Raw genomic sequence first — 27286 nt, 5'->3', positions numbered from 1 at the left:
CATTTCATTACTCAAAAGACATTAACCAAGCACTTACTGGAATGTTATCCTTGTCATATTCTCTCAGATCCTTTAAGAAATTCATGTCACCCAGAACTTTCTTGCTAGGCCCCCAGTAATCCAAGACCTAACAAAGAAAATTAGGGAAGAATTTTTAAAATGTTTAAACCATAACAAATTCATAAATATCCTCTACTTAACAGACAGGCGTGCATGCTTATTACAGAACGTTGATAAAAGTCAGATCTCATATGTTTAAGGTTTTAGCCAAGACTGTTTATATTTTGAAACTTTTACTATACTACAAATCCAAAGTATTTGCCACTTAGTTCCATCATGTTTGTTATTAATATAAGGTACTATCTTCTCTAATGTCCTAATGTCAGAGTAGGATTCTTTTCCAAGATGAAAATCTCCCTGAGGATGTAGTCAGCCACAGAGAGAGGAGTTTGTCAGGCCAAATACTTCCCCACAACCTACTTAAAAATTTAACAGTGACAAAGGGAAAAAGGCCTTTTACTCTGTTGATCAAGGGGTACCCCTTATACAATAAGAGAGTTGTGCCTGATTCATCACCTGTAGCGATTAAGGAAATAGTCCACATAACTGCCATGCCTCTACAAAATCAGTAACAACTCTCAGGAAAAAGTTGCTCTCCACAAGCCATCCTGTAGCTCCATAGCTTGAACTTCCAATCCACCTTCTTTCTCCTTGCAGATGTACAACATGCAAATGTGTTTCTGGTTTATAGGGCCCTCTATTTTCATTTGAGAATAACTGCTAGTGATGAACAATTATAAAAATTACATTCTTATTTGAAATTTGTTTTCTGCCATTTTACCTTGCCTCCAGTCCCTGAAGGATCTGTAATTCTTTCAGGTTTTATATCTTTCATAACACAGATGGCAGCCATAACAAGTTTGACACCAGATGGAGGATTCTTCATTGATTTCACAATTGTTATATCAGCAGGCTAAAACAAAAGTGACAATTTTTATCAACCAGTTTATTATGACCAAGTAATATACACATTATGTAGTGAATAAAAACAGAAATTAAAGGAATTCTAACACTACACACAATAAATATAATAATAGTAATAGGTTTTTTAGAAGGGATGATTTGAAAATATATAGTAAACATTGCCTTAATACAAGAAAAATCCACCATGCAGCAACTTTCTCTTATACATGTGAAATCACAATTAGATCAATTTTGATATGTGTAAACAAAATATACAAAATATACAAAAATCCAAAATTAAGTCAAAAGATTTATTTGGTACTCATCCCTATGAGTCTCAACACAAGACTGCTCATGCAGGCATATTCTCTACAATAATATTCTAAAATCCGGAAACTGAGTAATGATGGCAAGGAGGTGCCTCTGAAAAAAATCAAGATCCAGAAAATTCTTAGCCATATTATAATATTAAATCAGAAATATAAGGGGTGGATTCCTTGAATTGACAACCCAACGCTAAGCTGGGTGGAGAAATTAAATTAGAACATTTTGTGTGGTGTCTACTGCAGCTCCAGTCCTGTCAACAGGTTTCCCCTTAGCATTAAGAATGTGATTACTCCCATGAAATAATTGAATCAGACTATGTGTGAGAGTTAAGCGTGTACAAATATTTTTGTAAGATCTTAATCACATTTCCTTGTCTCACCTTAATTTTTTGTGTAGTAATGATCAGGTGATTTCCTAAAGCAAGAAATTTAGGGCCTAATCCTGAGATTTAGTACCTAATGCTAAGCACTTCCTGACAGAGCTCAACTCCCACTGATGGCATTCGGAATTGAGGATGCTCAATATCTTGCTAAAAGAACACACCTCCTTACATGATCAGACCCACTCATTCAAAAAAGATGACAAACTAAAGATATACAGAGTAGAAGTTTGTGATGATTTGTCACTAAGCAGACAAGGAAAACATAAAACAGAGATGGACCAGAAAAAAGAATAAAGGACAGAATCACAGAATAAACTGGAAGGGACCTCGAGAGGCATCAAGCCCAGTGCCCTACCCTCACAGCAGGATCATCCCTGATAGGTGTTTGTTTAACCTGCTTTTAATATTTCCCACGATAGAGATTCCACAACCCTCCTAGGCAATTTATTCCAGTATTTAACCTCCCTAGGTGTGTCTAGACTACAGGGTTTTTTCGAAAAAAGGCTACTTTTTTCAAAAAAAAATTCCCTGCATCTAGATTGCTGCTGAAAGTAAATCAAAAGAATGAGGCAGTTTTTTCAACCACGGAAAACCTCATTTTACGAGGAAGAATGCCTTTTTTCGAAAGTGCTCTTTCGAAAAAGGACACTATGTAATGCAAACTGTGCTTTTTCAAAAGAGAGCATCCAGACTGCCTGGGTGCTCTCTTTTGAAAAAGCGGCTTGCTTTTTCGAAAGTACTGGTTGTAGTCTAGACACTCTTTTTAGAAAGAGGATTGTAATCTAGACGCAGCCCCTGACAGTTAAGAAGTTTTTCCTAATGTCCAACCTAAAGCTGCAATTTAAGCCCATTGCTTCTTGTCCTATCATCAGCGGTCAAGGAGAATAATTTTTCTCCCTCCTCCTTATAACACCCTTTTAGGTACTTGAGAACGAGGCATGCTCCAGTCTGGGGAAGAAATGAGGGGGAACCTCCAAAAAACTGACTATGCTACTAAATAAACACTAATAAGAAACAATAACTATTTACAAACAGTAAGAAAAGACCTTTAGATGGGCACTTGTAGGACAGAAGAGACCAAGCTGTTCCAACAACTATCACTGGGAATAAGAAGGAGCTGAACAGACAGAGGGTTGGCAGTACCTATATACACCACCACGAAAGCACCACTCCAGAGTGGTCCACTGCCGACCAAATGGGTTGTGCTAGGGGAAAAGCCTTCTGACAACTGTGCACGAGGTGCCCACATACCTAGTTGGAATAGACATGAATAAGCACTCTATAACTGAGAACTTTAACCTTTCTCAAACCTTTTCTTGTTTTCTCCATAATGGCTAATATCTCAAAGTTCATAGAAATAATAAGTAATTATTTAGAGTGACATTTTTAAAATGTAGCTTGCCTTAAGAGTGTCAAGTGCAGAAAGTGCTGCCTCTAGCGCAGGAATTGCCTCCGCCAGGTCACTCTCACACTCATTCTTCAGTTCCTGGGCTTCTGCTGCTTTTTCTGTAGCAATCTCTTCATCTATTTTCACAGTTCTGCTTTTTGCTTCCACTTCTGCAGACTCCCTTTCTATAATCTAAAAAATCACTCATGAGCAGAATTCACCAAACTTTCCACTAAATGATGTTTAATCAATCAACTATCTGGGGCTATGACGTAGACCATCTATAAAATAATCCTGGTTTACTTCTTTGTCTAGTTCAGTAGACTAATATTAAAGTTGTTAATTGACCTGCATAAAGAATTATTTTCTCAAAATAAACTGGAAAGATCTACAGTTAATGGGAATTCTGTAAGAGTAACATAAAATCTCTGTGGACCTATATGAGTAAATTCCCAGTTATAGCAGCTATGATAGGGTCTACACTATAGCCTTAGTCCTGATAATTTGCATGGCTCTCTACACCAGCATTATTAACCCCACCTTCATGAGAACTGTAGGACTTATACTGGTTTAGGAAGATACAGTGTCTGTGTAGAACCAGGTGTAGTCAATTTTTCTGGTCACAGTCCAAATTTTTTAGTCAAAGTATAATAAAGGTCCAGATTCCAGAGAAACATTTTTTATGCCACAATACAATCAATGATGATAATCTGCTATATATTTGAGAGAGTCTGTGTGTCTGTGAGTGAGCATCTGTATGTCTGTCTGTATGTTTGTTCGTGTTCCTCTTAAATGGTAAGATCTAGGACCACCCAATTTGGCATGCAGCTTCCTTTTATCATAACTTATAGCATGGTAATCCCCAGGGGATTCATTCTTGCTGATTGTTTTTGTCTTTTCTCCCCCTTTGGGTACCATTATGGGAAACAGCTTTACATTCTGCTGGGCCTTACTTCCCCAGATTTCCTGGAAACCCTTATCAACATGATAGTTGGTAATTAAAATAATCATATAGTCATTATAAATGAAACAAATTATGTATTTTATTATTGAACAATATCTTTGCTTATCTCTACCTTCATCATATTTGCATTATCCACTTTAGCCTCCTCCAGTTTGGGTTGCAGATCAACTAGTTCTTGCTTCATTTCACCAACCTACATAGACATTTCCTTATAAAATTATCACAATAGCAGTAAATGCTAAACACATAGCAAATAATAAGTGGAAAGTTTAACATTTAAATACAATGTAAAATCAAATATGGCTAATATATTTAAAAGAACACCACATAAATTGATTATATTCTCTGAAAATAGGCTAGAAAATTAGTGACAAGAACCTGTGGTTTAAAAATTAGAGAAACATCAGTATTATAAATAAAATTATTAAATATAAGAACAGTGGGTGAAATCTTGGTCACATTTAAATCAAGAGAAAAACTTCCATTGACTTTAAACATCAGGATTTCATCTAATGATATTTATTTTAATAATTTAAGCAAGCCTTTTATATCAAAACAAAGAAAACACTGCAGAAAGATTAAGATTATAGCGCTCAATCCTGTAGCCCTATGGTTTCGAGTCACATCCATACAAGCACATACTAAATCCAACAACTGAAATTAGGCAAAGTATTACAGCTCACAAAAGACTGCACCATGCCCCAAGCAGACAACAAGAAAGGTTGAGGTGCAGCAGTACAACAGCAAGGAAATAATTAATTGATATATACTCAGATAATCCTGGCAATTGATCCACACCCACACACTGCACAGAAAAGTGAAAAAGCTCCAAGGTCACTGCCAATTTAGCCTTGGAGAAGCCTTATAAGCATGCCTTAAGCAATCATTTGGAGAGTGTTGAGACCCTCAATCTCACCATCTAGAACAGGGCTACTCAACATGCTGCCCGCAGCCTGTTTGTTTGTGGCCTGTGGTGCAGTTTGGGTTTACACGTGGCCCCTGGGTGGGATCCCTTGAACATTGCCTCCACTGGGAATACGCTCCACAACAGTGAAGTGTTTCCTAGGCGGGATGAGCACTGAAAGATGCAATCAGGCAGGCTGGCTGCAACAGATGGGTACAGGGTGTCGGCGTTTCTAGCCCCCAGGGGAGGAGGTGCTGGGAGTGCTGGGACATTGTGCGAAGTGCTTTGTATTCATGCGTGTGAATGTGAAAGAAGGTGTGTGTGTGTGTGTGTGTATGTGTAACCACACTTAAGTTGCGGCCCTTGGCATGTGCTGAAAGTATTATTGTGGCCCCTAGAGCTTCCAAAGTTGAGTAGCCCTGATCTAGAGAGAAGCATCAGCTCAGTAAACTCTTCTGGACAGACACTGGAATAAAAATATTTTTGTGGACATTACTGAGAAAATCTCCATGAGGAGTCATAACCAGGATGCTGATAAATGCCAAGAACAAACAGTTTACAATGGCTTATATTATAGTCAGATATGCCAGGAAATGTCTTGCTGTGGATATATTACTGGTTACTTCCCAAAAGACAACCAGAATTGTGAAAATGTTGTAAGAGCTCCTACTATTTTTAGAGAGATAAGATGGGTAAGGTGATATCTTTTACTGGACCAACTTTTGTTGGTGAATGAGACAAGCATTTGAGCTACATAAACTATTTCTTAATCCAAAATAAAACCACAGAAGTTGTTTTAGATACAGCAATTGGAATTTAGCTCCCACACTGGAAATTTTAAGGTTTTTATTTGTGGTTCTGCTTTTGACTTGTCTATATAGATGTATTTCTGAGTTCAATTTCTGCCTGTTCCAACATGCGCTTCTACTCACCTGAGATTCAGCAAAAGCTAGTTTGTCTAGTCCATTAGTATAACCCTTTTTGGCTTTCATCACAGTATCCCGTTTTTGAGTTAAAAGTTGTTGGAAGGCAGCAATAAGTTCAAGATAAGAAGTAGGAGTAACATAATTATGTCGCCTCAGTGTTTCCAAGAATCTATGGGAAAAAATATAATCTTTTTAACTACAAAGGGATGGAAAACAAAATGTGACAACAGAATGATCTCTTTGTTTCAAGAATAAAAATATCACACTCAAGCATGTGCTAAACTTGTACAGTTCATCAAATGTATAAATTCACAGTACAGAAATGATTAGTAATGATAGTGACTAAACTACCTCATTAAGTAATTTAGTTCATCACCTAATAACCTTAATTAACAAATGCTATCTAACCTCAAATCTACATATTATTTTTAATTTTAAATTATTTTTCATTTTAATCACTTCTTATAGCATAAAAAATCTAATCTTGTCCTCCTTAAAACTTTATTTATATAAAATATTAACCTATTTTTAAAAAATATACAAAACTAACTTTTCAGAGAGTGATAAAACTGAAGTATGGAAGTGTTTACAGATGGGCACCACTTCTTGCCGTTCATTGTCTGTGAGCTGAAGTGTTTCTAAGAATTTATTAGCTACACGTTCAAGAGCATCTTCAGGCCATGGCTGAAAAAAAAGGGGGGGAGAGGGAGAACATAAAATTTAGGTGTTACCTCTCATAATTTGTGCAAAAGCATAATTTTTACACTTCATAACAAGCAGTTTCTATAATGGGTCCAACACAGTATATCTCAAGAAGTGGCTTAATGGGCTAACCAATACAGCTAGCTGTAGTTTAATTGCTGATAACACTATTTGTAATGATTATTGCCTGTATCAATTAAAAGTAATTATCTAAGTTTCAGTTCTACAGGTTGAATCTCTCTAGTCTGGCATTCTCTGGTCCAGTAATATTTGTGGACCAGCATAATTTTAGTTAGCCAGATGTCCAGTTATCATGGATGTGGCCAAGTTTCCTGCAATCCCATAAAGTTTGTTTACAGCCACCACTGCTGGCTCTCAGTGTTCTGTACTGTTATTTAGCTCTAATTAATCCCTAAATGTCTTCTAAGAGCTGAGTAAGCAGTAGAAGTGTAGATAATGCCGATAGACAATATTGACCTTCCATGGTTTGGCATACGAGGTTGTTACCAGGGCCGTCCTTAGGATTTATGGTGCCTCTATGCCTGACTTGCTCTTCCACTCCTACCTCCTCTCCTTCCCTTCCCAGAGACCCTGGCAGCCAATCCCCCTCCCTCCAACTGTGCTGCAGACAGTGCATTCAGCCCTCTCTAGGACCCAGCCCTGCTGTTACATGTGTAACCCTTCCGCTGGGTAGGCCTGGCAGCAACCAGGGCCGGGTTCAATATCTAGGGCTATGTCTATACTGGTGGGTTATTGCGCAACAACTCTTTTGTGGAAGAGTTCTTGTGCAAAAACTCTTCCACAAGAAAGCGTCTACACTGCCATGTGCTTTTGCATAAGAGCATCCATGGCAGCATAGACGCTCTCTTGGGCAAGAAAGTTCTGATGGCCATTTTAACCATACGGGCTTCTTGTGCAAGAAATTCATGTTGCCTGTCTACACTGGCCTCTTCTGGAAGAGCTCTTGTGTAAGAGGTCTTATTCCTCATGGGGAGAGGAATAACTCTTCCGGAAGAAGCCCTGTTTTCCAATGCTGTACTGTAACCATTGTTCTTTAGCACTTAGCCGTAGCAGTTGAAGAAATTGATTTGAAGAGAAAATTTTTTTTTTTTTTTAAAGATCAATAGAAACTGTAGAACAGGAACATGACTAACACTAAGTGTAACTATTTACACTGAAAAAAATTAACTAATAGCGTTACTGAGAAAATAGATATGAGAACACAGGGAGATCCGACCGCGACCTGAGGCGGTTGAGAGGAACTGACGGTTGCCAGGCTGCGCGCGGCTGATCAAAGGCGCGAACGGTGCTTTGAAGGAGCGAGCATGCGCGGGCTGGTGGAGCACGGCTATGAAAATTATCCAAGCTGCAGTGCCGGGACGGGACCCAACACCTAGAGTGGAGCACCCATGGGGCCACTCGAAGAAGAATTAATGTTGCCTGTCTACACGGGCCTTTTCTGGAAGAGCTCTTGCGTAAGAGGGCTTATTCCTCATGGGGAGAGGAATAACTCTTCCGGAAGAAGCCCTGTTTTCCAATGCTGTACTGTAAATTTACTTCTGGAAGAACGCTCGTGCAATGTAGACAGCCAGCAAGTTTTTGTGGAAGAACAGCTGTTCTTGTGCAAGGGTGTGTCTAGACTACATGCCTCCTTCGACGGAGGCATGTAGATTAGCCAGATCGGAAGAGGGAAATGAAGCCGCGATTAAAATAATCGCGGCTTCATTTAAATTTAAATGGCTGCCCCGATCTGCCGATCAGCTGTTTGTCGGCAGATCGGGGCAGTCTGGACGCGACGCGCCGACAAAGAAGCCTTTCTTCATCGGCACAGGTAAGCCTCGTGAAACCGGGTTTACCTGTGCCGATGAAGAAAGGCTTCTTTGTTGGCACATCGCGTCCAGACTGCCCCGATCTGCCGACAAACAGCTGATCGGCAGATCGGGGCAGCCATTTAAATTTAAATGAAGCCGCGATTATTTTAATCGCGGCTTCATTTCCCTCTTCCGATCTGGCTAATCTACATGCCTCCGTCGAAGGAGGCATGTAGTCTAGACACACCCCAAGAAGCTGCCAGTGTAGACATAGCCCTGTAGTCCACTGGCCACTCTCGCCAGCCGGTCATTCCCGCCAGCCACTCCACTGGCTGCAATGGGTCTGGCTCCTGACCAAACCAGTGTTTGCAGCTCTTAGTTATTTCAACTCCTTAACCATCACCTAGGCTGGCAAAAGATTCCAGCTTCCACTGGACTAGCAAAAAGACTCTTCATGGAGTCTGCTTTAGGTCTGTCCTTAAAACCAGAGGGAAAGGGGCAGGTTGAGCCAGTCTTTCAGCTCCCACCTGGCAGGCATGAAGCAGGCCGACTCAGCCCTCAAGCCCTTTCCACCCCAACTCAGTTCACTCAACTCTGGCAAGGGGGAGGCTTGTTCCTCTGAGATGTCTTACAATGATGGTGTCTCTCCTGCAAGCACTGGTATCATATTTTACAGTTCCCACATTTAGGGGTCGCATGATTTGTGACCCCCACAACAGCCCCAAATTAGTTACAATACACCACATTCCATTCCAACACTGATCCTCCATAAGCCCTGGCTGAATTGGATTTACATAACCACACCTCGGATTCCTTCCCCCTCCTGGCATGAGCTGTATTTACATATGAATAGTTAACAGTTAATTATATTGCAGAGCTAAACAATTGGAGTGAGCATACGCACCCCCCACGGCAGCTCTCCTTTTAGCTGACTGAGAGTAAGCAATAGTTTAGCCCATGCTTACACATGCTCCACTGCTTACATCAGTCACAGCAGAGTGGTGCCCCAGAAATACTGGTGCCCTAGCAACTGCCTATTCTGCCTATGCCTAAGGATGGCCCTGGTTGTGACTCACCTTGTGCAGTAACGAGTGTTCTTCGAGATGTGTGTCCCCGTGGGTGCTCCACTGTAGGTGAAGGGTTGCCCTGAGCCGCAGATCGGAGCTTTGTATAGCAGTTTCCCCTGTTGAGCCACGCATGCCCAGGAGGCGTCTCGAGCCCTTCCTGCCTCCTGAGGAGCGTGACTCAACCCCCTCCCTTTCAGTTCCTCGTCTCCACCCGAGAATTTTGACTCCGAGCAGAGGAGAGGTAGGGAGGGTCGTGGAGCACCCACGGGGACACACATCTCGAAGATCACTCGTTACTACATGAGGTGAGTAACTCCCTTTTCTTCTTCGAGTAGTGTCCCCGTGGGTGCTCCACTGTAGGTGACTACAAAGCAGTATTCAATGTAAGGCTGGAGGGAGCCGGAGTCATTGTTTAGCAGTGGTAGAGAGTACTGCTGTGGCAACTGCTGAATCACTCTTGAGTTGTGGAAGGATAGCGTAGTGTTTCGCAAAAGTATGGTCTGAAGACCATGTTGCTGCTCGGTAAATGTCTCTTAAGGGGACATTGCCCAGAAAGGCTGTAGAAGCAGCCGTGGCTTGAGTAGAATGTGCTCGTGGTGGGCGTTGTAGTGGTCTATTGCCCAGAGAGTGGCATTTGATTATACATGTCGATATCCACTTTGAGATTCGTCCCTTTGGATCGTTCAGCAATGGAGATAAAAAGTCTTTCAGATTTACGAAATGGTTTTGTTTTTTCTAGGAAGAGGCCAGAGCCCTCCGGATGTCCAGAGTGTGCAGGCTGGCGTCTGTGTACGAAGAATGCGGTTTTGGGGAAAAGGTAGGTAATACGATCAGTTCGTTGAGATGGAATTCTGTACAGATCTTTGGCAAAAACATGGGGTGGAGTCTCAGTATGACCCTATCCTTTGTGAAAACTGTGTAAGGAGGTTCTGACATTAATGCTCCGAGTTCGCTCACCCTCCTGACGGAGGTAATGGCTAATAGGAAGCAGACTTTCATAAAAAGGAAGGGAAGTGGTACTGTTGCCAGTGGCTCAAAGGGAGGTCTGGTGAGGCAGTTCAAAACAAGATTTAGGTCCCACAGAGGGGGTGGGGCCTTATGTGGTGGGTACACATTCTGGAGACCCTTGAGGAATCTCTTCGTGATAGGATGGTTAAAAATGGAGAAGCTGTCTACTGAGGTATGAAATGCTGCTATTGCAGAGAGGTGTACTCTTAGAGAGGAGATTGACAGTCCTGATGCTTTAAGTTCCAGAATGTAGTCTAGGATGGTATTTAGTGGTGAGGCATGGGGCTCCACTTTGGCTCGCTGACATCAGTGACAGAAACGTGTCCATTTCTGTTGGTAAGTTTTCCGAGTAGATTGTCTCCTGCTATGGAGGAGGACGTCTTTTACTCGCTGGGAGCAGCACTCTTCTACCTCCGAGAACCAGAGAGAAGCCATGCGTGAAGATGCAGGGTATTGAGTTGTGGACGCAGTATCCTGCCGTCGTCCTGAGATAGTAGGTCTATCTGGTATGGTAGTGGGTGGGGTGGCTGGACCACTAGCCTGTGAAGGTATGGGTACCAGGTTTGGCGAGACTATGATGGTGCAATCAGGATGACTAGGGCTTTGTCTCTCAGGATCTTGTGCAGAACTCTTGGGATGAGCGGTACGGGAGGAAAGGCATAGTGTAGGGGGGCTGACCATTTGATTAGGAAGGCATCCCCCAGAGAGTGTTTGCCAAGTCCCGCACGTGAGCAGAATTGGGGACATTTGGTGTTCTGGGTAGAAGCAAAGAGGTCTATCAATGGCCATCCCCATTGGTGGAAAATTGAGTTTGCCACCTCCGTATGTAACTCCCATTCGTGGTCCGCGGTGAAGTTTTGGCTGAGGGAGTCTGCTTTGGTATTGTTCACTCCGGGCAGGTAGGATGCTATAAGGGTGACTTGGTTGCGGATACACGCATTCCACAGGCAAATAGCCTCCGCGCATAGCGAGCGGGAGCGGGCTCCACCCTGTCTGTTTATGTAGAACATCGTGCAGATGTTGTCCGTTAGAATGCGGACTGTGTGATTGGCGATGTCGGAGGCAAAGTGTGCACAGGCATTTCTTACTGCCCTCAATTCGAGGAGATTGTTATGTAAGAGTGTCTCGTTTGGGGACCACCTGCGTTGAACTTCGTGACCGTCCATATGTGCCCCCCAGCCGAGCAGGGAAGCATCTGTGGTGATTTGAATAGTGGGTTCAATTTGTTGGAACGGAACCCCCGCCAGAAGATTGTTTGGCACTATCCACCATCGTAAGGATGCGAGCACGTCTGGTGGGATAGTAACCGTTTTGTTTCGAGGGTGTCGTGATGGGATATAAACTGTTGCAATCCAGAGCTGGAAACATCGAAAGTGCAGACGAGCAAGTGCAGTGGTGGACTACGTAGGTGGTGGAAGCCATGTGTCCCATTAGTCGGAGGCATGTGAGTATTGTGGTGGTAGGAACTGTGAGCATCCCGTTTATAATTTTTTGCATGGTTGCAAAGCATTGTTGAGGTAGGTATGCCCGGGCTGTAACTGAGTCCAGGTGTGCGCCAATGAACTCTATATCTTGAACCGGGTGCAGAATTGATTTGTCTTGGTTGATTAGAAGGCCTAGACGACTGAGGAGGACCGTGGTCGTATGCATCATAGAGGCGGTTTCGGCATATGAGGATTCCTTTAGAAGGCAATCGTCTAGATAGGGAAATATGATGACGTTCTGCCGTCTGAGATATGCGGTTACAACTGCCAGTACTTTCGAAAATACCCTCGGAGCTGATGAGAGACCGAAGGGAAGAACCTTGTACTGGAAATGGTCCAGTCCCAACGTGAAGCGTAGGTAGCGTCTGTGGGCGGGGTGGATGGTTACATGGAAATAGGCATCTTGGAGGTCGAGGGCTGCGAACCAGTCCCCTCGATCTAGCGCAGGAATGATTGCGGAAAGAGTGACCATCTTGAAACGCTGTCTCTTGAGAAATTTGTTCAGTTTGCGGAGATCCAATATAGGTCTCCAGCCCCCCCCCCGTTCTTTTCTCGGTCAGGAAATAGTTCGAGTAAAACCCTCTCCCGTGGAACTCTCGGGGTACCCTTCCTATAGCCCCAATGACAAGGAGCCGATTGACTTCTTGTTTTAGAAGGGTTTCGTGAGAGTGGTCCCTGAAAAGGGATGGGGTAGGGGGAAGAGTAGGGGGATAGAAATAAAAGGGATGGTATAGCCCACTCGAATTATCTCTAGGACCCAGCGGTCCGATGTTATGGATCCCCACTGTGGGAGGAAGGCACGCAAATGGTGGATGAATAGATGGCCATGTTGAGGTGCGAGATCAAACGGGAGGTCTTGCAGACCCTCAACCAAATGTTCAAATTTGCTGCTTAGATGGTTGGTTAGCTAGCGGGCGGGCTTGGTTGGGTCGCCTTCTGGGACCTCACTGTCTTGGTCTGTTGTCTTCATAAGGTCTCTGTGGTCGATTGTATTGTCCATACCGATATCGGGTATATGAATTATATGGGGTGTATCGCCTGTGTTTATAGGGTGGCGTGCCCATACCTAGTGTGCGAAGTGTGGACTTAGAATTTTTGCTGTTGTGGAGCATTTTGTCCGTAGTGGCTGCAAATAGCTTTTGTTTGTCAAATGGCAAGTCCTCCACTTTGGGATGGAGTTCACATGGAACTCCAGATGACTGGAGCCAAGAAGCTCTATGCATCACCACCGCTGTAGCTGTAACTCGGGCTGCAGTGTCAGCTACGTCCATTGCCATTTGGAGAGCGGCGCGGGCGATCATATGGCCCTCATGAACTATTGATTTTAAGATGGGTCTTTTGGAGTCGGGGAGATGCGCCATTAGTTCTCCCAGTTTTGAGTAGTTGTCAAAGTTGTGATTTGCTAAGAAAGCAGAGTAATTTGATATTCTGAGTTGTAGGGTTGAAGAGGAGTATACTTTCTTGCCAAAGGAGTCCAACTTTTTGTGGTCCTTGTCTGAATTGCCCATCCTATACTGTGGAAACTTCGCTTGTTGTTGTACTGAGTCCATGACTAGTGAGTTAGGTTGTGGGTGAGTGAAGAGAAAGTCGTTGTCTTTTGAGGGGACAAAGTACTTTCTGTCAATTTTCCTGTTAGTTGGTTGGATAGATGCAGGCGTCTTCCACAGATCTTCTGAGGTCTCCATGATTGCCTCGTCTATGGGTAGGGCAATCTTGCCCTGTAGTGTCGGATGTAGATTCTTTAACAATTGGTATTGTTTCTTCTGCACCTCTTGCAGGGAGACATTCTGGCTTGTCGCTACTCTCTTGAATAGTTCTTGGAACTGTTTTAGATCGTCAATCATTCCAGTGTCTGATGGTACTACGGTGTCCTCTGGTTGTGCATCAAGGGCATCAGAGTGTGTGACATTTACTGAATGAGTATCTGAGTCATTGTTTGAGATTCGTTCCACCTCATCCTCCGAAAAACTTGCTGGAGTTAGGGGTTGTGGCCGAGGCAAACTTCTCCAGGATGCAGTGGAACGAGGTGGAGAGCGGTGTCCATATGGCTCCCAGTGTTCCCACGGTCCCCATTGCGGTGGATAAGGTGGAGGTGGGTAAGGCCAGTATGGGTGCCATGGGCCATGTTGTGGCGGAGCCCTATAATGGTGAAAGCGAGCCCTCCCAGGTGATGGATGTCGCGAGGAATAGACTGTGTGGTGGTCATCATCAGGAAGGGGAGCGTTGTGAAGAGACAACGGTGACATCGACCTGGGAGGGGATTGCCTTGATGGAGACCCCTCAGGAGAGTAAGAAGTAGAGGGCAGGCACAGATAATGATGCCTACTGTATGGATCAGTCTCTTGTTGGGGCTGGTCCCTAGGAACCTCATCTGGCTGCTTGTCTGGCTGTGGGAGGACCAGCGGAGCATCAGCTGTTGCCAGAGGCTTCGGAGGCTGCCCATCGTTTTGCTGCGGTGCCGTGACTTTAAGAGGCACCGCAGCTTTAAGCCGTGGTGTGGCTTTCGGCGCTGCAGAGGCTTGAAGCAGCGCCGGGGCTGGAAGAGGTGCCGCACTTGCAAGCGGCACCGCGGTTTGAAGCGGCGCCGGCTTTTCATGCCGTGCTGGCTGCTTAGAGCACTCCCGGGGCCGCTCAGCTGTTGAGCGCCCCGATACCGGTGCAGAGTGGGAGGATTGTCCCGAAGCCTTAGTGGCAGGGGACTTCCAAGCCTGGTGTGCCTCTCCTCTATGTTTGGGAGAGGAAGAGGCTGGAAGAGAGCGGGATGGAGAGGCTCTGGGTCTCGGGGCATTTCTGGAAGGCGGCGGAGGCTCTTGCCGTGGTGCAGATTGTTCTCCCACAGGCTGTAGAGCTTTTTCAAATAAAATCATCCTGAGGCGGAGCTCACGGTCTTTTCTGGCTCTCGCCGTCAGGGAATTGCAGTGGGTACAGTTGTGGGGAGAGTGAGTCTCCCCCAAACACCGTATGCAGTCCGAGTGGCCATCTGAAGCCGGCATTGGGTCCCGGCATTGACCGCACTTTTTAAACCCTGAGGAGCCAGACATTGCAGGCTCTCTCCCCCTATCTTCTAAATTGTTATAGTTTATGTGGTTTTGCTACTTCTTCTTCTTTTTTTTTTAAAGTCTTTATGTGTTTCTTGTTTGACAGGCGGGAGAAAACCGGTTCACCCGAGTCCCGGTCTGAGGTAAGTTCAAGCCCCCTGAGAGGGGGGATTTAATTAATTCTATTTTTCCTATTTCTAGGTTTTTTTTTTTTTTTTATATAAAGAAACAAGGAAAGAGTAAGTAGGATAAAACAGGGGAAGCTAACTATGCCTAAATAACTAAGAGGAAAGTAGTCAGATAATCTGACAGGGAGCTCCTGACTTCTCCGTCTGCTGACGAGGGCGGTTAAAGAGGAACTGAAAGGGAGGGGGTTGAGTCACGCTCCTCAGGAGGCGGGAAGGGCTCGAGATGCCTCCTGGGCATGCGTGGCTCAACAGGGGAAACTGCTATACAAAGCTCCGATCTGCGGCTCAGGGCAACCCTTCACCTACAGTGGAGCACCCACGGGGACACTAATCGAAGAAGAACTGATGTTCTAGATGGTTGTGCCTTTGAGTGCCTCACTGTAAGGGTATGTCTACACTGACACCCTAGTTCGAACTAGGGTGGCTAATGTAGGCATTCGAACTTGCAAATGAAGCCCAGGATTTAAATATCCCGGGCTTTATTTGCATGTTCCCGGATGCTGCCATTTTTAAATGCCCCGTAGTTTGAACTAACTGCCCGCAACTACACGTGGCGCGAACTAGGTAGTTCGAATTAAAGCTCCTAATTCGAACTACCGTTACTCCTCCTGCAACTACGGGGCATTTAAAAATGGCAGCGTCCGGGAACATGCAAATAAAGCCCGGGATATTTAAATCCCGGGCTTCATTTGCAAGTTCGAATGCCTACATTAGCCACCCTAGTTCGAACTATGGTGGCAGTGTAGACATACCCTAAATGTTTTGGTGCCCTGCACTTATAATTGGATATTTTCAGCAGCAGTACCCTGGGCGCCGACATGCTTGTGTGGTGCCATCTTGCTTTGTAGCAAGCATGCAACTGGCACACATCATCAACCGTCCCTTTGTTCCTTCTCTACTGAAGAGAAATGTTAAGACTCCGAAGTAGAGGGGAGGAGGAAGGGTTGTGGAGCACACACAAGGACAACCATCTTGAAGTACATCAGTTACTGCACAAGGTGCCTATCTGCCTCTTCTTCTTCAAGGAGTGTCCCTGTGGGTGCTCCACTGTAGGCGACTATGGAGCAGTACCCTGAGTATCTGGAAGGCAGGGTTTTGGCTGGTGACTATAGGCCATACAGAGTATGGCTAGGCTAAACTGCGTGTCCTGAGTGGCATATTTATCTAATGCATAATTTTTCATAAACGTGTGTACTGAAGCCCATGTGCATATTTCTGTAATTGAAACATTTTGTAGAAATGCAGTGGAGGTGAGTATTGCACTGGTAGAGACAGTGTATATATAATTTGGAAGGGGAATATTATTTAATGAGTAGCAGAGTTTGATACATGCTGCAATCCACTTAGAAAGTCTCTGACTGGAGATAGCTTGACCTTAAAGTGTTCTGCTATGGAAAGGAAAAGTTTGGGAGATTGTCTAAACTGTTTCATTCATTCTTGGTAAAACACAAGTGCTCTGCAAATGTCCAAAGTATTGAGACAAGCAGACATTCGCGTGCTAGGTCTCTGAAGCATGGATGTGCTGTTGGTACTGAAGAGAGGAGTGCCAGGTAACGAGGATATTGCTAAGCCCTCATGAGACATGAGAGGGCACAGTGGTCAGTACTGGGGTTGGTATGAGACCTGACTCATATCATTGCTACTGGCCCGGTGAGAATCTGTATTGCAAGTTCTGTACGTACCAACACTGTGGTGGTGTGCATCACTGTCAACAGCATTTTTAGCCATTAAGGCTACTGCAGGGCATAATTGTTTAGAAGCTGCAGCCCTTTGGGACTTGTCTGTATGTGCCTGGTGTCAGTCAGTCCGACGAGGATGGAGTCATTGGTATCAAGGCAGACTGTATGTTGGTGGGGTTCCTGAGAGAGCCAGACTTGTGGTCACTTGATCTCAGGCCCACAGCAGGCAGCAGCAAGGGACAGAGCACACGGGCAGGAAGACAGACAACTGGCACAGAGTGAATTCCAGCAGCACCAGCATCCTCTGTTGTGTCAGCAAGGGAACAGGCCCGCTGTGGAGCCCTGGATGGATAACACAGGGATCTACCTGCTCTTTGGGGCAGGCAATGCCACAAACAACACAAGGAACTATAGGTAAGGTTCAGATTAGGTCATGGAGACACTCTTTTTAAAGGGAGTTCACTGCCTAACAAGATATGCCTCTTTCACTTAGCAGGTTTTTTTTTTATTTGGAAGGACCTGAGGAGGGAGGCAGGAACCCTGATCTGAGGCTGCAATTGGAGATCTCTGAGGTGGTGGTGTATGGGACTCCAAAGCTGGTCTTAGAGACCTCTCCATAAGGAGGAGTTTTAGTTGGAGGTCCCATGCCTTCAGAGATCTCATAGACAGTTTCTTACAGTGGTGGCATTTCTGTGGTATAATATCCTCCCCCATGCATCTAATGCATTGTGCATGGCTGTCAGAGATGGGGATGGAAAGCCTACACATGAAGCATCTTTTGAAAATGGGCAAACCTGGCATGACCCACTCCCCCACAGCCTGCTCCCGCACTCTTGCTCCGCCAGGGCCAGGCCCACAGCACCACCGGGTGATTGCGCCAGGCAGGGACCCTTTCACCTGTGTCCAGCTGCAGCAGTGGCTCCCCCAGGGGACACGGGGCAGCTGGGGGAGTGGGTTTGGATGGCAGTGGGGACCCAGCCCCAGCAGCTTCTCCCTGGTGGTACAGCCTCCCAGGGCATGAAGCAGGAGCCAGAGCTGGAGCAGACCATGCCTAGAGGGGACAGCGCTGAGGCTAACCACAGCAAGTGGCTGAAGACAGAGGCAGAGGCGAGCAGCAGCATATGGATGTAGATGACGTTATGATGTCATTCTGTCGTCCGGCAAGGAAATTTATATATATATATATATATATATATATATATATATATATATATATAGGAGAGAGGGGGGATTTTTCAGCTTTTCTTCTAACAGGATGAAATATCAAATAGTGTCTCAAAACTAGGATGACATATTTTAAATGGTTTTGAGAGAGATTGAGCCCTGCTTTCCAGAAGATGAAAGGGAAACATAATAGCATATGAAAATAGAGATATTATTAGAAAACCAAACCCCTAGTTGCTGAGGCAGCAACCTATTTTTACACACCTGGAACCAATCAATAGTACAACAGTTGATGAGAGATGGGAATTGCCTCAGACGATTGCGGAAAGCATCTCCGATCGGGCTGAATGCTACCACAACATGGAGATTTTCTTTGCAGTGGTTCACAAAGTAGGCAAATAAGGCCAAGGGACTGAGTTCCTCATGTTTACTGCCAGCCTGAGCTATTGCACGAACACCCTAAAGAATAATAAATGGGATGGGGAAGCTTATGATCAATAACTTGTCATTAAAAACTTTCTTTTAAAATGATTTAAATCGTTTTGAGACAATATCAAATCTAAAATGTAGTATTGGTAAAACAAGAAAAAACCTGCTAATAAATAAAATAAAATTAGAAAAATAGAATAACCAAATAATATTTGTGGCTGGCACCCTAGTCTTTACCTGCAATTCTGCCATCACTATTCTAGAAATAATTTTCTGCTTGTTTGACTAATATAGTATTCTAGGTCAGGATAAAGATTAATCTGATTAAAAAGTGTCTCTCTCTTTATGTGCAAGTTATAAATCACATTCTGAAAATTAAAATTTGAAATGGAACCTTCTCAGGCAATAAAGTACGTTAGCCTTTTATTAGTAACTACAAGTCTATTAAAATCAATATTTCACCACTTACAAAAAACATGAACAAGATATAAACAGATTGTACAAATTATTACCCTCATTATAAGGACATTTATTATAGTAAAATACATGTTCTTTCTTATCTAATCTACATTTCCTAAACTTCATTTAATAGAAATAAAGAACTTACTGAAAGCATTTTTGAAAGCAATACTCAAAAATTTTCATTTAAAAGATGTGTAATAATTACCTACAGCTAGAGAAGGATTCAAGTTTCCAGATAAACAAACATAACACATTTATTCATTTACAAAAAAGCAAAGTTATTCACCTTGGTGCAGTAACTGTTGTTCTTCGAGATGTGTGTCCCCGTGGGTGCTCCACTGCAGGATGGAGACGTTCAAAGCTGTACCCAACCAGACCGCGCATGTGCAGCAGGGCATCTCGCGGCACTTGCATTCTCCCGCGCTGCGTGATCCTGTCCCAACCAGTTCCTCTGACCTGCAATAAAGAGAAACAGACTCCAAAGCAGGGTGGCAGCTGCGTAGTGGAGCACCCACGGGGGGACACATCTCGAAGAACGACAGTTACTGCACCAAGGTGAGTAACTTCACTTTCTTCTTCGAGTGATATCCCTGTGGGTGCTCCACTGTAGGTGACTGAGTAGCAGTACTCAGCCATGGAAAGGAAGGTGGGGATCAGAGGCTACTTATTTATTAATGGAAGAAAGGACAGCAGATGCCACGAAGGTATCCGGGAGCCATTTCGTTGAATGGCGTAATGTTTGGCAAACGTGTCATGAAAAGCCCAAGTGGCTGCCCTACAAATATCAGAAAGAGAGACACCCTTTAGGAAAGCGGTGGAGGTAGCTGCTGCCCTTGTAGAGTGAGCTCTAGGGCGTTGTGGGAGTGGCACGTTTCGTGCAGCATAGCATTGGGTGATGCATGAAACAATAATGCTGGAAATACGCTGTGAAGACAAGGGCTCCCAGTCAGAGCGTTCAGCAAGGGAGATTATTAATCTGTCTTCCTAAGAGTCTTAGTGCATTCTATGTAAAAGGTTAAGGCCCTACGGACGTCAAGTGTGTGCAAGACTGTCTCACGTGGCGATGCATGAGGTTTTGGGAAAAAAGCAGTTAGCACCACTAGTTCATTAAGGTGGAATTCTGAGGACACCTTAGGGATGAATGCCAGGTGATGTCTGAGGATCACACTGTCTCTGTTGAAGATGGTATATGGAGGTACTGCCATCAGAGCTGAAATCTCACTCGCTCATCGTGTGGAAGTGATGACTATGAAGAAGACCAACTTCACTGTAAGAGTCTGGAGAGGAATCGTAGCTAGGGGCTCAAAGGGTGGTTCTGTAAGAGCCCAAAGGACCAAGTCTAGACTCCACAAGGGAGGGGGAGCTCATGTGAGTGGATCTATGTTCATTAGGCCCTTAAGAAATCTCTTAGTGAGAGGATGGGCAAACACCAATGCACCATCAATCAGGTGCCGAAAGGCTGAGAGTGCTGCGAGATGAACTCTAAGAGATGCCAAGGTTAGTCCACTCTGTTTCAGGTGCATTAAATAGTCTAGGATAACATGGATGGGGACTGCCTGAGGATCCATACGTCACTAAGAACAACAAGAAGTAAATTGTGTCCACTTTGCAAGGTAAGTAGATCATGTGTTGTGCTTTCTGTTGTGAATGAGAACGTTCTTTACTTGGTCAGAGCAAAGGATCTCAAAATCATTAGCCAACTAGGTACCATGCTGCAAGGTGCAGGGAGCGTAACTGCGGGTACAGGAGAGAGCCTCGCTCCTGAGTGAGGAGGTTTGGGATTAACGAGAGATGGTACGGAGGGTATCGCACTAGTCGGAGGAGAAATGGATACCAATGTTGGCGTGCCCACGCGGGAGCTATTAATATCATGGTAGCTTTGTCCATTTTGATCTTTTGGAGGACTTTGGAGATGAGGCATAGGCAGAAAAGCGTACATGAGGGGACCCCCGCCCCCCAGTTGTGTAGGAAGGCGTTCCTCAGAGAACTGAGGCCGAGACCGGCTCTGGAGCAATAAGGGTGACACTTTTTGTTGGATTAGGTGGTGAATAAGTCCACTTGAGGGGTGCCCCATCGCCAAAATATGGAATGAAGGACTCCCTGGTGAATTTCCCATTCGTGGTCTGTTGCAAAATTCCTGCTGAAGGAATCTGCTATTGTGTTGGTGATGCCAGGTAAGTAGGTTGTCACAAGGGCTATGCCATTGGCAATGAACCAATTCCATAATCGGGTTGACTCTGCGCAGAGCAATTGGGATCACGCACCGCCTTGACGATTTATGTAGTACGGGCAGTCCCCGGGTTACATGGATCCGACTTACATCGGATCCCTACTTACAAACGGGGTGAGGCAACCCCACATTAGCTGCTTCCCCCCAGCAGACCAGGGAGACGCGAAGCTAGCGCCCCCCCCCCCCCCAGCAGACGAGGGAGACGCGGAGCGGCTTTTCTCAGCAGACACCTCAGCTTGAGAATAAAGGACTGAGGGAAGTGAGGTGTGGGAGAATAAAACTGAGCTCTGGAGAAATGTTTGGCTAGAGTTTCCCCTACAATATGTACCAGTTCCGACTTACATACAAATTCAACTTAAGAACAAACCTACAGTCCCTATCTTGTACGTAACCCGGGGACTGCCTGTACATGGTCGCTATATTGTCTGTGAGGATAGAAACCATAGAATTGCGGAGGTGTCCATGAAAATGCCTGCAGGCGTTGGCGACCGCTCTGAGCTCTAGGAGATTTATGTGTAGCAGAGACTCCTACGGAGACCAGCGACCTTGAATGGAAAGATTGCCCATATGGGCCCCCCAGCTGATAAGAGACGCAACTATTTATGTGGTGTCAAGGTGGGGGCTGTCGAAAATGGGGTACTGGAGAGCAAGCTGTTGTCCCTGGTCCACCAGTGGAGGGAAGCTTTGACTGTTTCAGGAATAGTCACTGTTCTGTGCACGTTATGTCTTGTCAGATTGTAGACCTTTAGGAGCCAGTGCTATAGTGGTTGAAAGTGTAATCTGGCATGGGGTACAACATATGTCGTTGAGGCCATATGGCCCATCACCTTGAGCACTGTTATAACCTGGACGGATCATTTGTAGAGGAGCTTGTCCAGCAGTGCTTGTATTGCCTGAAATCTGTCGGTAGGCAGGTAAGCTCTTGCTGAAATGGAGTCCAGACGAGCCCCTATGAATTCTATATTTTGGGTTGGTCGAAGAATGGATTTGTCGTTGTTGATAAGGAAGCCTAAGAGAAGGAAGGTTTCGATTGTAACTCGCAGCATTTCTGATGCTTCCATCGATGAGCCTGCTTTCAGGAGGCAATTTTCTAGGTAAGGGTATATTATCACCCCTTTGAGTCAAAGATGAGCAGCAACCACTGTTAATGTCTTTGTGAAGACCCTGGGCGCGGAAGCAAGGCCGAAGGGCAAGACTCGGTACTGAAAGTGACCTGTACCAACTGTGAATCGTAGAAATTTCCTGTGGGTGGGATGAATTGTTATGTAAAAATAAGCGTCTTTGAGGTTGAGAGCAGCAAACCAAGCGCCCCACTCCAATGTGGGAAGAATGGAGGCCAAGGTCACCATCTGGAAGCGCTGTTTGCAGAGGTATTTGTTTAGCTGTCAGAGGTCCAATATAGGTCTCCATCCACCAGTTTTCTGTTAAACTAGAAAGTAGCGGGAGTAGAATCCTCTCCCTTGGAATTGGAGGAGGAACCTTTTCTATGGCACAAATATGAAGCAGGTGAGTAATTTCAGTGCATAATAAGTCCTCGTGAGATGGGTCCCTGAAAAGGGACGGGGATGGTGGGTTTGTGGGAGGTATAAATAAGAATGGGATGGCATACCCTGACTGAATTATTTCGAGAACCCATCTGTCGGTGGTAATGTTGCACCATTGATGGTAGAAAGGCCTCAGACGGTGGTGAAACATATGGAGGTTTGATGGGTTGTCTGCCTGCTCTCGACCAACACGTCAAATGTGCTGCTTGTTGCTCGATTGAGTTTGCGCACAGTTGGCTAGATTCCTACATCTCAGAGGTCTCTGACATTGGGGGTGGCGTGGTTGATCGAATTGTCATGGCTGATGCTGCCACTGCTGTCTGGTGTGAAAGTAATCATAACATCTTTGAAATGGAGTATAGCGTCTTCTCCTGAATGGTGGGGTGTACATTCCTAGTGATCTAAGTGTAGTTCTGGAGTGTTTACTGGAATGTAACACAGAATCTGTCTGCTCACCAAATAACTTGTCTTTATCAAAGAGTAAGTCCTCTACTTTTGTTTGTAATTCTCTAGGAACAACAGCTGACTTCAGGAAAGAGGCCCTTCTTATCACCACAACAGTGGGGGTGGTTCGAGCTGCACTGTTGGCGACATCCATAGCTATTTGTAGGCTTGCTCGTGTGGATGCGTAACCTTCCTGGACAATGGATTTGAGAAGTGGCCTTTTGGACTCTGGAAACGCTTCCATTAATGGAGTCAATTTAGGATAATTGTCAAAATTATGGTTGGATAAGTGAGCAAGGTAATTCACTATTCTTAGTAGTAAAGTCAAGGAAGTGTATAGCTTCCTACTGAATAAATCCCATCTTTTCACCTCTTTGTCTGATGGATTGGTTTTAAATTAAGGCGCCTTTGCCCTCTGATGGGCTGCCAGAACTACAAGGAAGTTGGGCTGTGGGTGAGAAAACAAGAACTCTGAGCCCTTAGGGGTGACAAAGTACTTTTTATTGGAGCACTTGTTGGTTGGGAGGGCCGAAGCAGGTGTCTGCCACAACTCGTTGGCCACCTCTAATATCGCCTCATCCAGAGGTATAGCTAGTTTGGCACTCTGGGTTGTTTGTAAATTCTTTAGCAGGCGATGCTGTTTTTCTTTAATCTCTTGTAACTGTATTTGCTGTGAGGCCGCAACTCTTTAAAAAAAGGTCTTGAAACTGCCTCACATCATATGGTGGAGAAACATCACCTGCCTCATCTGGTGTAACTGCCTCATCTGGTGAGAAGGAATGATCCATTGGGGATACCTCTGGTGGCTGTGCATCCTCTGTATTCGGTTGTATCTCACCCTGTTCAGATGGGGGAGAATAGGCGGGAGGTGGATCCTGTTCAGAGAATGCAGGAGCCAAGAGTGGAGAATGCCTGGAGGATGAATATCCCATCGTGGATCTCGGTGAGGATGTGTGCGAATAATGTGAGTTGTAGTAATGAGGTGAGTAGTCCCTACGATGGCGATAATAGTCATAGCGGTCTCTATGATGGTATGAGGACTGAGATGGAAAACGCCTATATGGGTGGTAGCTGGTATAAACATACGTGGAGTAAGATCTCTGAGAGTGAAGTGATGGAATCATAAAATCATAGGACTGGAAGGGACCTCAAGAGGTCATCGAGTCCAGCCCCCCGCCCTCAAGGCAGGACTAAGCTCCGTCTACACCATCCCTGACAGATGTCTATCCAACCTGTTCTTAAATATCTCCAGAGAGAGAGATTCCACCACCTCCCTTGGCAATTTATTCCAATATTTGACCACCCTGACAGTTAGGAATTTTTTCCTAATGTCCAATCTAAACCTCCCCTGCTGCACTTTAAGTCCATTACTCCTTGTCCTGTCCTCAGAAACCAAGAGGAACAAATTTTCGCCTTCCTCCTTGTGACACCCTTTTAGATATTTGAAAACCGCTATCATGTCCCCCCTTAATCTTCTTTTTTCCAAACTAAACAAGCCCAGTTCATGAAGCCTGGCTTCATAGGTCATGTTCTCTAAACCTTTAATCATTCTTGTCGCTCTTCTCTGTACCCTTTCCAATTTCTCCACATCTTTCTTGAAATGTGGCGCCCAGAACTGGACACAGTACTCCAGCTGAGGCCTAACTAGTGCAGAGTAGAGCGGCAGAATGACTTCACGAGTTTTGCTTACAACACACCTGTTGATACAACCTAGAATCATATTTGCTTTTTTTGCAACAGCATCACACTGTTGACTCATATTCAACTTGTGGTCCACTATGACCCCTAGATCACTTTCCGCCATGCTCCTTCCTAGACTGTCGCTTCCCATCTTGTATGTATGGAACTGATTGTTCCTTCCTAAGTGGAGCACTTTGCATTTCTCTTTATTAAACCTCATCCTGTTTACCTCTGACCATTTCTCTAACTTGCTAAGGTCATTTTTAATTATGTTCCTATCCTCCAAAGAAGTTGCAACCCCACCCAGTTTGGTGTCATCTGCAAACTTAATAAGCGTACTCTCTATCCCAATATCTACATCATTGATGAAGATATTGAACAGTACGGGTCCCAAAACAGACCCTTGAGGAACTCCACTTGTTATCCCTTTCCAGCAGGATTTAGCACCGTTAACAACAACTCTCTGACTACGGTTATCCAGCCAATTATGCACCCACCTTATCGTGGCCCTATCTAAGTTATATTTGCCTAGTTTATCAATAAGAATATCATGCGAGACCGTATCAAATGCCTTACTAAAGTCTAGGTATATGACATCCACCACTTCTCCCTTATCCACAAGGCTCGTTATCCTATCAAAGAAAGCTATCAGATTAGTTTGGCATGACTTGTTCTTCACAAACCCATGCTGGCTATTCCCTATCACTTTATTACCTTCCAAGTGTTTGCATATGATTTCCTTAATTACCTGCTCCATTATCTTCCCTGGGACAGACGTTAAACTGACCGGTCTGTAGTTTCCTGGGTTGTTCTTATCCCCTTTTTATAGATGGGCACAATATTTGCCCTTTTCCAGTCTTCTGGAATCTCCCCTGTCTGCCATGATTTTTCAAAAATCATAGCTAAAGGCTCAGATACCTGCTCTATCAGCTCCTTGAGTATCCTGGGATGCATTTCATCAGGACCTGGTGACTTGGTGACATCTAACTTTCCTAAGTGATTTTTAACTTGTTCTTTGTGTATCCTATCTTCTAAACTTACCCTCTCTCTGCTTGTATTCACTACGTTAGGCACACCTCCAGACTTCTCGGTGAAGACCGAAACAAAGAAGTCATTGAGCATCTCCGCCATTTCCAAGTTTCCTGTTACTGCTTCTCCCTCCTCACTGAGCAGTGGGCCTACCCTGTCCTTGGTCTTCCTCTTGCTTTTAATGTATTTATAAAAGGTCTTCTTGTTTCCCTTTATGCCTGTAGCTAGTTTGGTCTCATTTTGTGCCTTTGCCTTTCTAATCTTGCCCCTGCATTCCCGTGTTGCTTGCCTATATTCATCCTTTGTTATTTGTCCTAGTTTCCATTTTTTATATGACTCCTTTTTTATTTTGAGATCATGCAAGATCTCCTTGTTAAGCCAAGCTGGTCTTTTGCCATATTTTCTATCTTTCCTACACAGCGGAATTGTTTGCTTTTGGGCCCTTAACAACGTCCCTTTGAAATACTTCCAACTCTCCTCAGTTGTTTTTCCCTTCAGTCTTGCTTCCCATGGGACCTTACCTACAAGTTCTCTGAGCTTATCAAAATCTGCCTTCCTGAAATCCATTACCTCAATTGTGCTGGTCTCCCTTCTACCTTTCCTTAAGATCATGAACTCTATTATTTCGTGATCACTGTCTCCTATACTGTCTTCCACTTTCAAGTTCTCAACCAGTTCCTCCCTATTTGTTAAAACCAAATCCAGAACAGCTTCTCCTCTGGTAGCTTTTTCAATCTTCTGAAACAGAAAGTTGTCTCCAATGCAGTCCAGAAACTTATTGGATCGCCTGTGCCCCGCTGTGTTAGTTTCCCAACATATGTCTGGATAGTTGAAGTCCCCCATCACCACCAAATCTTGGGCTTTGGATAGTTTTGTTAATTGTTTAAAAAAGGCCTCATCCACCTCTTCCACCTGGGTAGGTGGCCTGTAGTAGACTCCTAGCATGATATCACCCTAGTTTTTTACCCCTTTTAGCTTAACCCAGAGACTCTCTACACAGCTATCTCCTACGTTCATCTCCACTTCAGTCCAAGTGTGTACATTTTTAATATACAAGGCAACCCCTCCTCCCTTTTTTCCCTGTCTGTCCTTCCTGAGCAAGCCGTACCCTTCCATACCAACATTCCAATCATGCGTCCCATCCCACCAGGTTTCTGTAATACCAATGATATCATAGTTGTATTTATTGGTTAGCAATTCCAGTTCTTCCTGCTTATTACCCATACTTCTCGCATTTGTATATAGGCATCTAAGATACTGATTTGATCTTGCCTCCCTGTTGTGCCCTGACCCTCCTTTCTCCTTGCCATTATAGGCCGTAGTCCCCCCCATTTCCAACCCATCTCCCAGTCCCGCACATTCAGCACTTACCTGTGGGCTTTGCTCACCTGCCCCCGTCGATCCTAGTTTAAAGCCCTCCTCACAAGGTTAGCCAGTCTGTGTCCAAACAAGGCCTTCCCGCTCCTGGAAAGGT

At 44.7% G+C, this 27286-nt stretch overlaps 1 protein-coding gene and 1 long non-coding RNA gene across 5 annotated transcripts in view; one reads left to right on the top strand and one right to left on the bottom strand.

Annotated features, from left to right (window-relative positions):
* The window catches only part of LOC102456486 (uncharacterized), a 41749-nt gene extending 17377 nt beyond the window's left edge, over window positions 1–24372 (top strand). For 3 of the 4 annotated variants that reach the window (XR_012906489.1, XR_012906488.1, XR_012906487.1), the window contains 4 exons: window positions 10173–10250; window positions 15070–15106; window positions 20403–20498; window positions 23173–24372. This is a non-coding gene — a long non-coding RNA (uncharacterized LOC102456486). Of the gene's footprint in view, window positions 1–10172; window positions 10251–15069; window positions 15107–20402; window positions 20499–20926; window positions 21060–23172 lie in introns of all 4 variants that reach the window. The other variant, XR_012906490.1, reaches the window with a different exon arrangement.
* The window catches only part of DNAH12 (dynein axonemal heavy chain 12), a 235540-nt gene that overhangs the window by 59231 nt on the left and 149023 nt on the right, over window positions 1–27286 (bottom strand). Inside the window, exons 45-51 of the mRNA XM_014577420.3 lie at window positions 18259–18453; window positions 6404–6537; window positions 5860–6022; window positions 4136–4216; window positions 3075–3251; window positions 842–973; window positions 38–127 (exon numbers count right to left, since the gene is read on the bottom strand). Coding sequence (XP_014432906.2) covers window positions 38–127; window positions 842–973; window positions 3075–3251; window positions 4136–4216; window positions 5860–6022; window positions 6404–6537; window positions 18259–18453 — 972 coding nt within the window. The remainder of the gene's footprint in view (window positions 1–37; window positions 128–841; window positions 974–3074; window positions 3252–4135; window positions 4217–5859; window positions 6023–6403; window positions 6538–18258; window positions 18454–27286) is intronic.

Source organism: Pelodiscus sinensis, chromosome 11 (genome assembly GCF_049634645.1).
Source record: "Pelodiscus sinensis isolate JC-2024 chromosome 11, ASM4963464v1, whole genome shotgun sequence".
Classification (NCBI taxonomy): domain Eukaryota; kingdom Metazoa; phylum Chordata; order Testudines; family Trionychidae; genus Pelodiscus; species Pelodiscus sinensis.
Note: the sequence above shows the minus strand (reverse complement) of the source record. Positions and strands in the feature narration are given on the sequence as shown.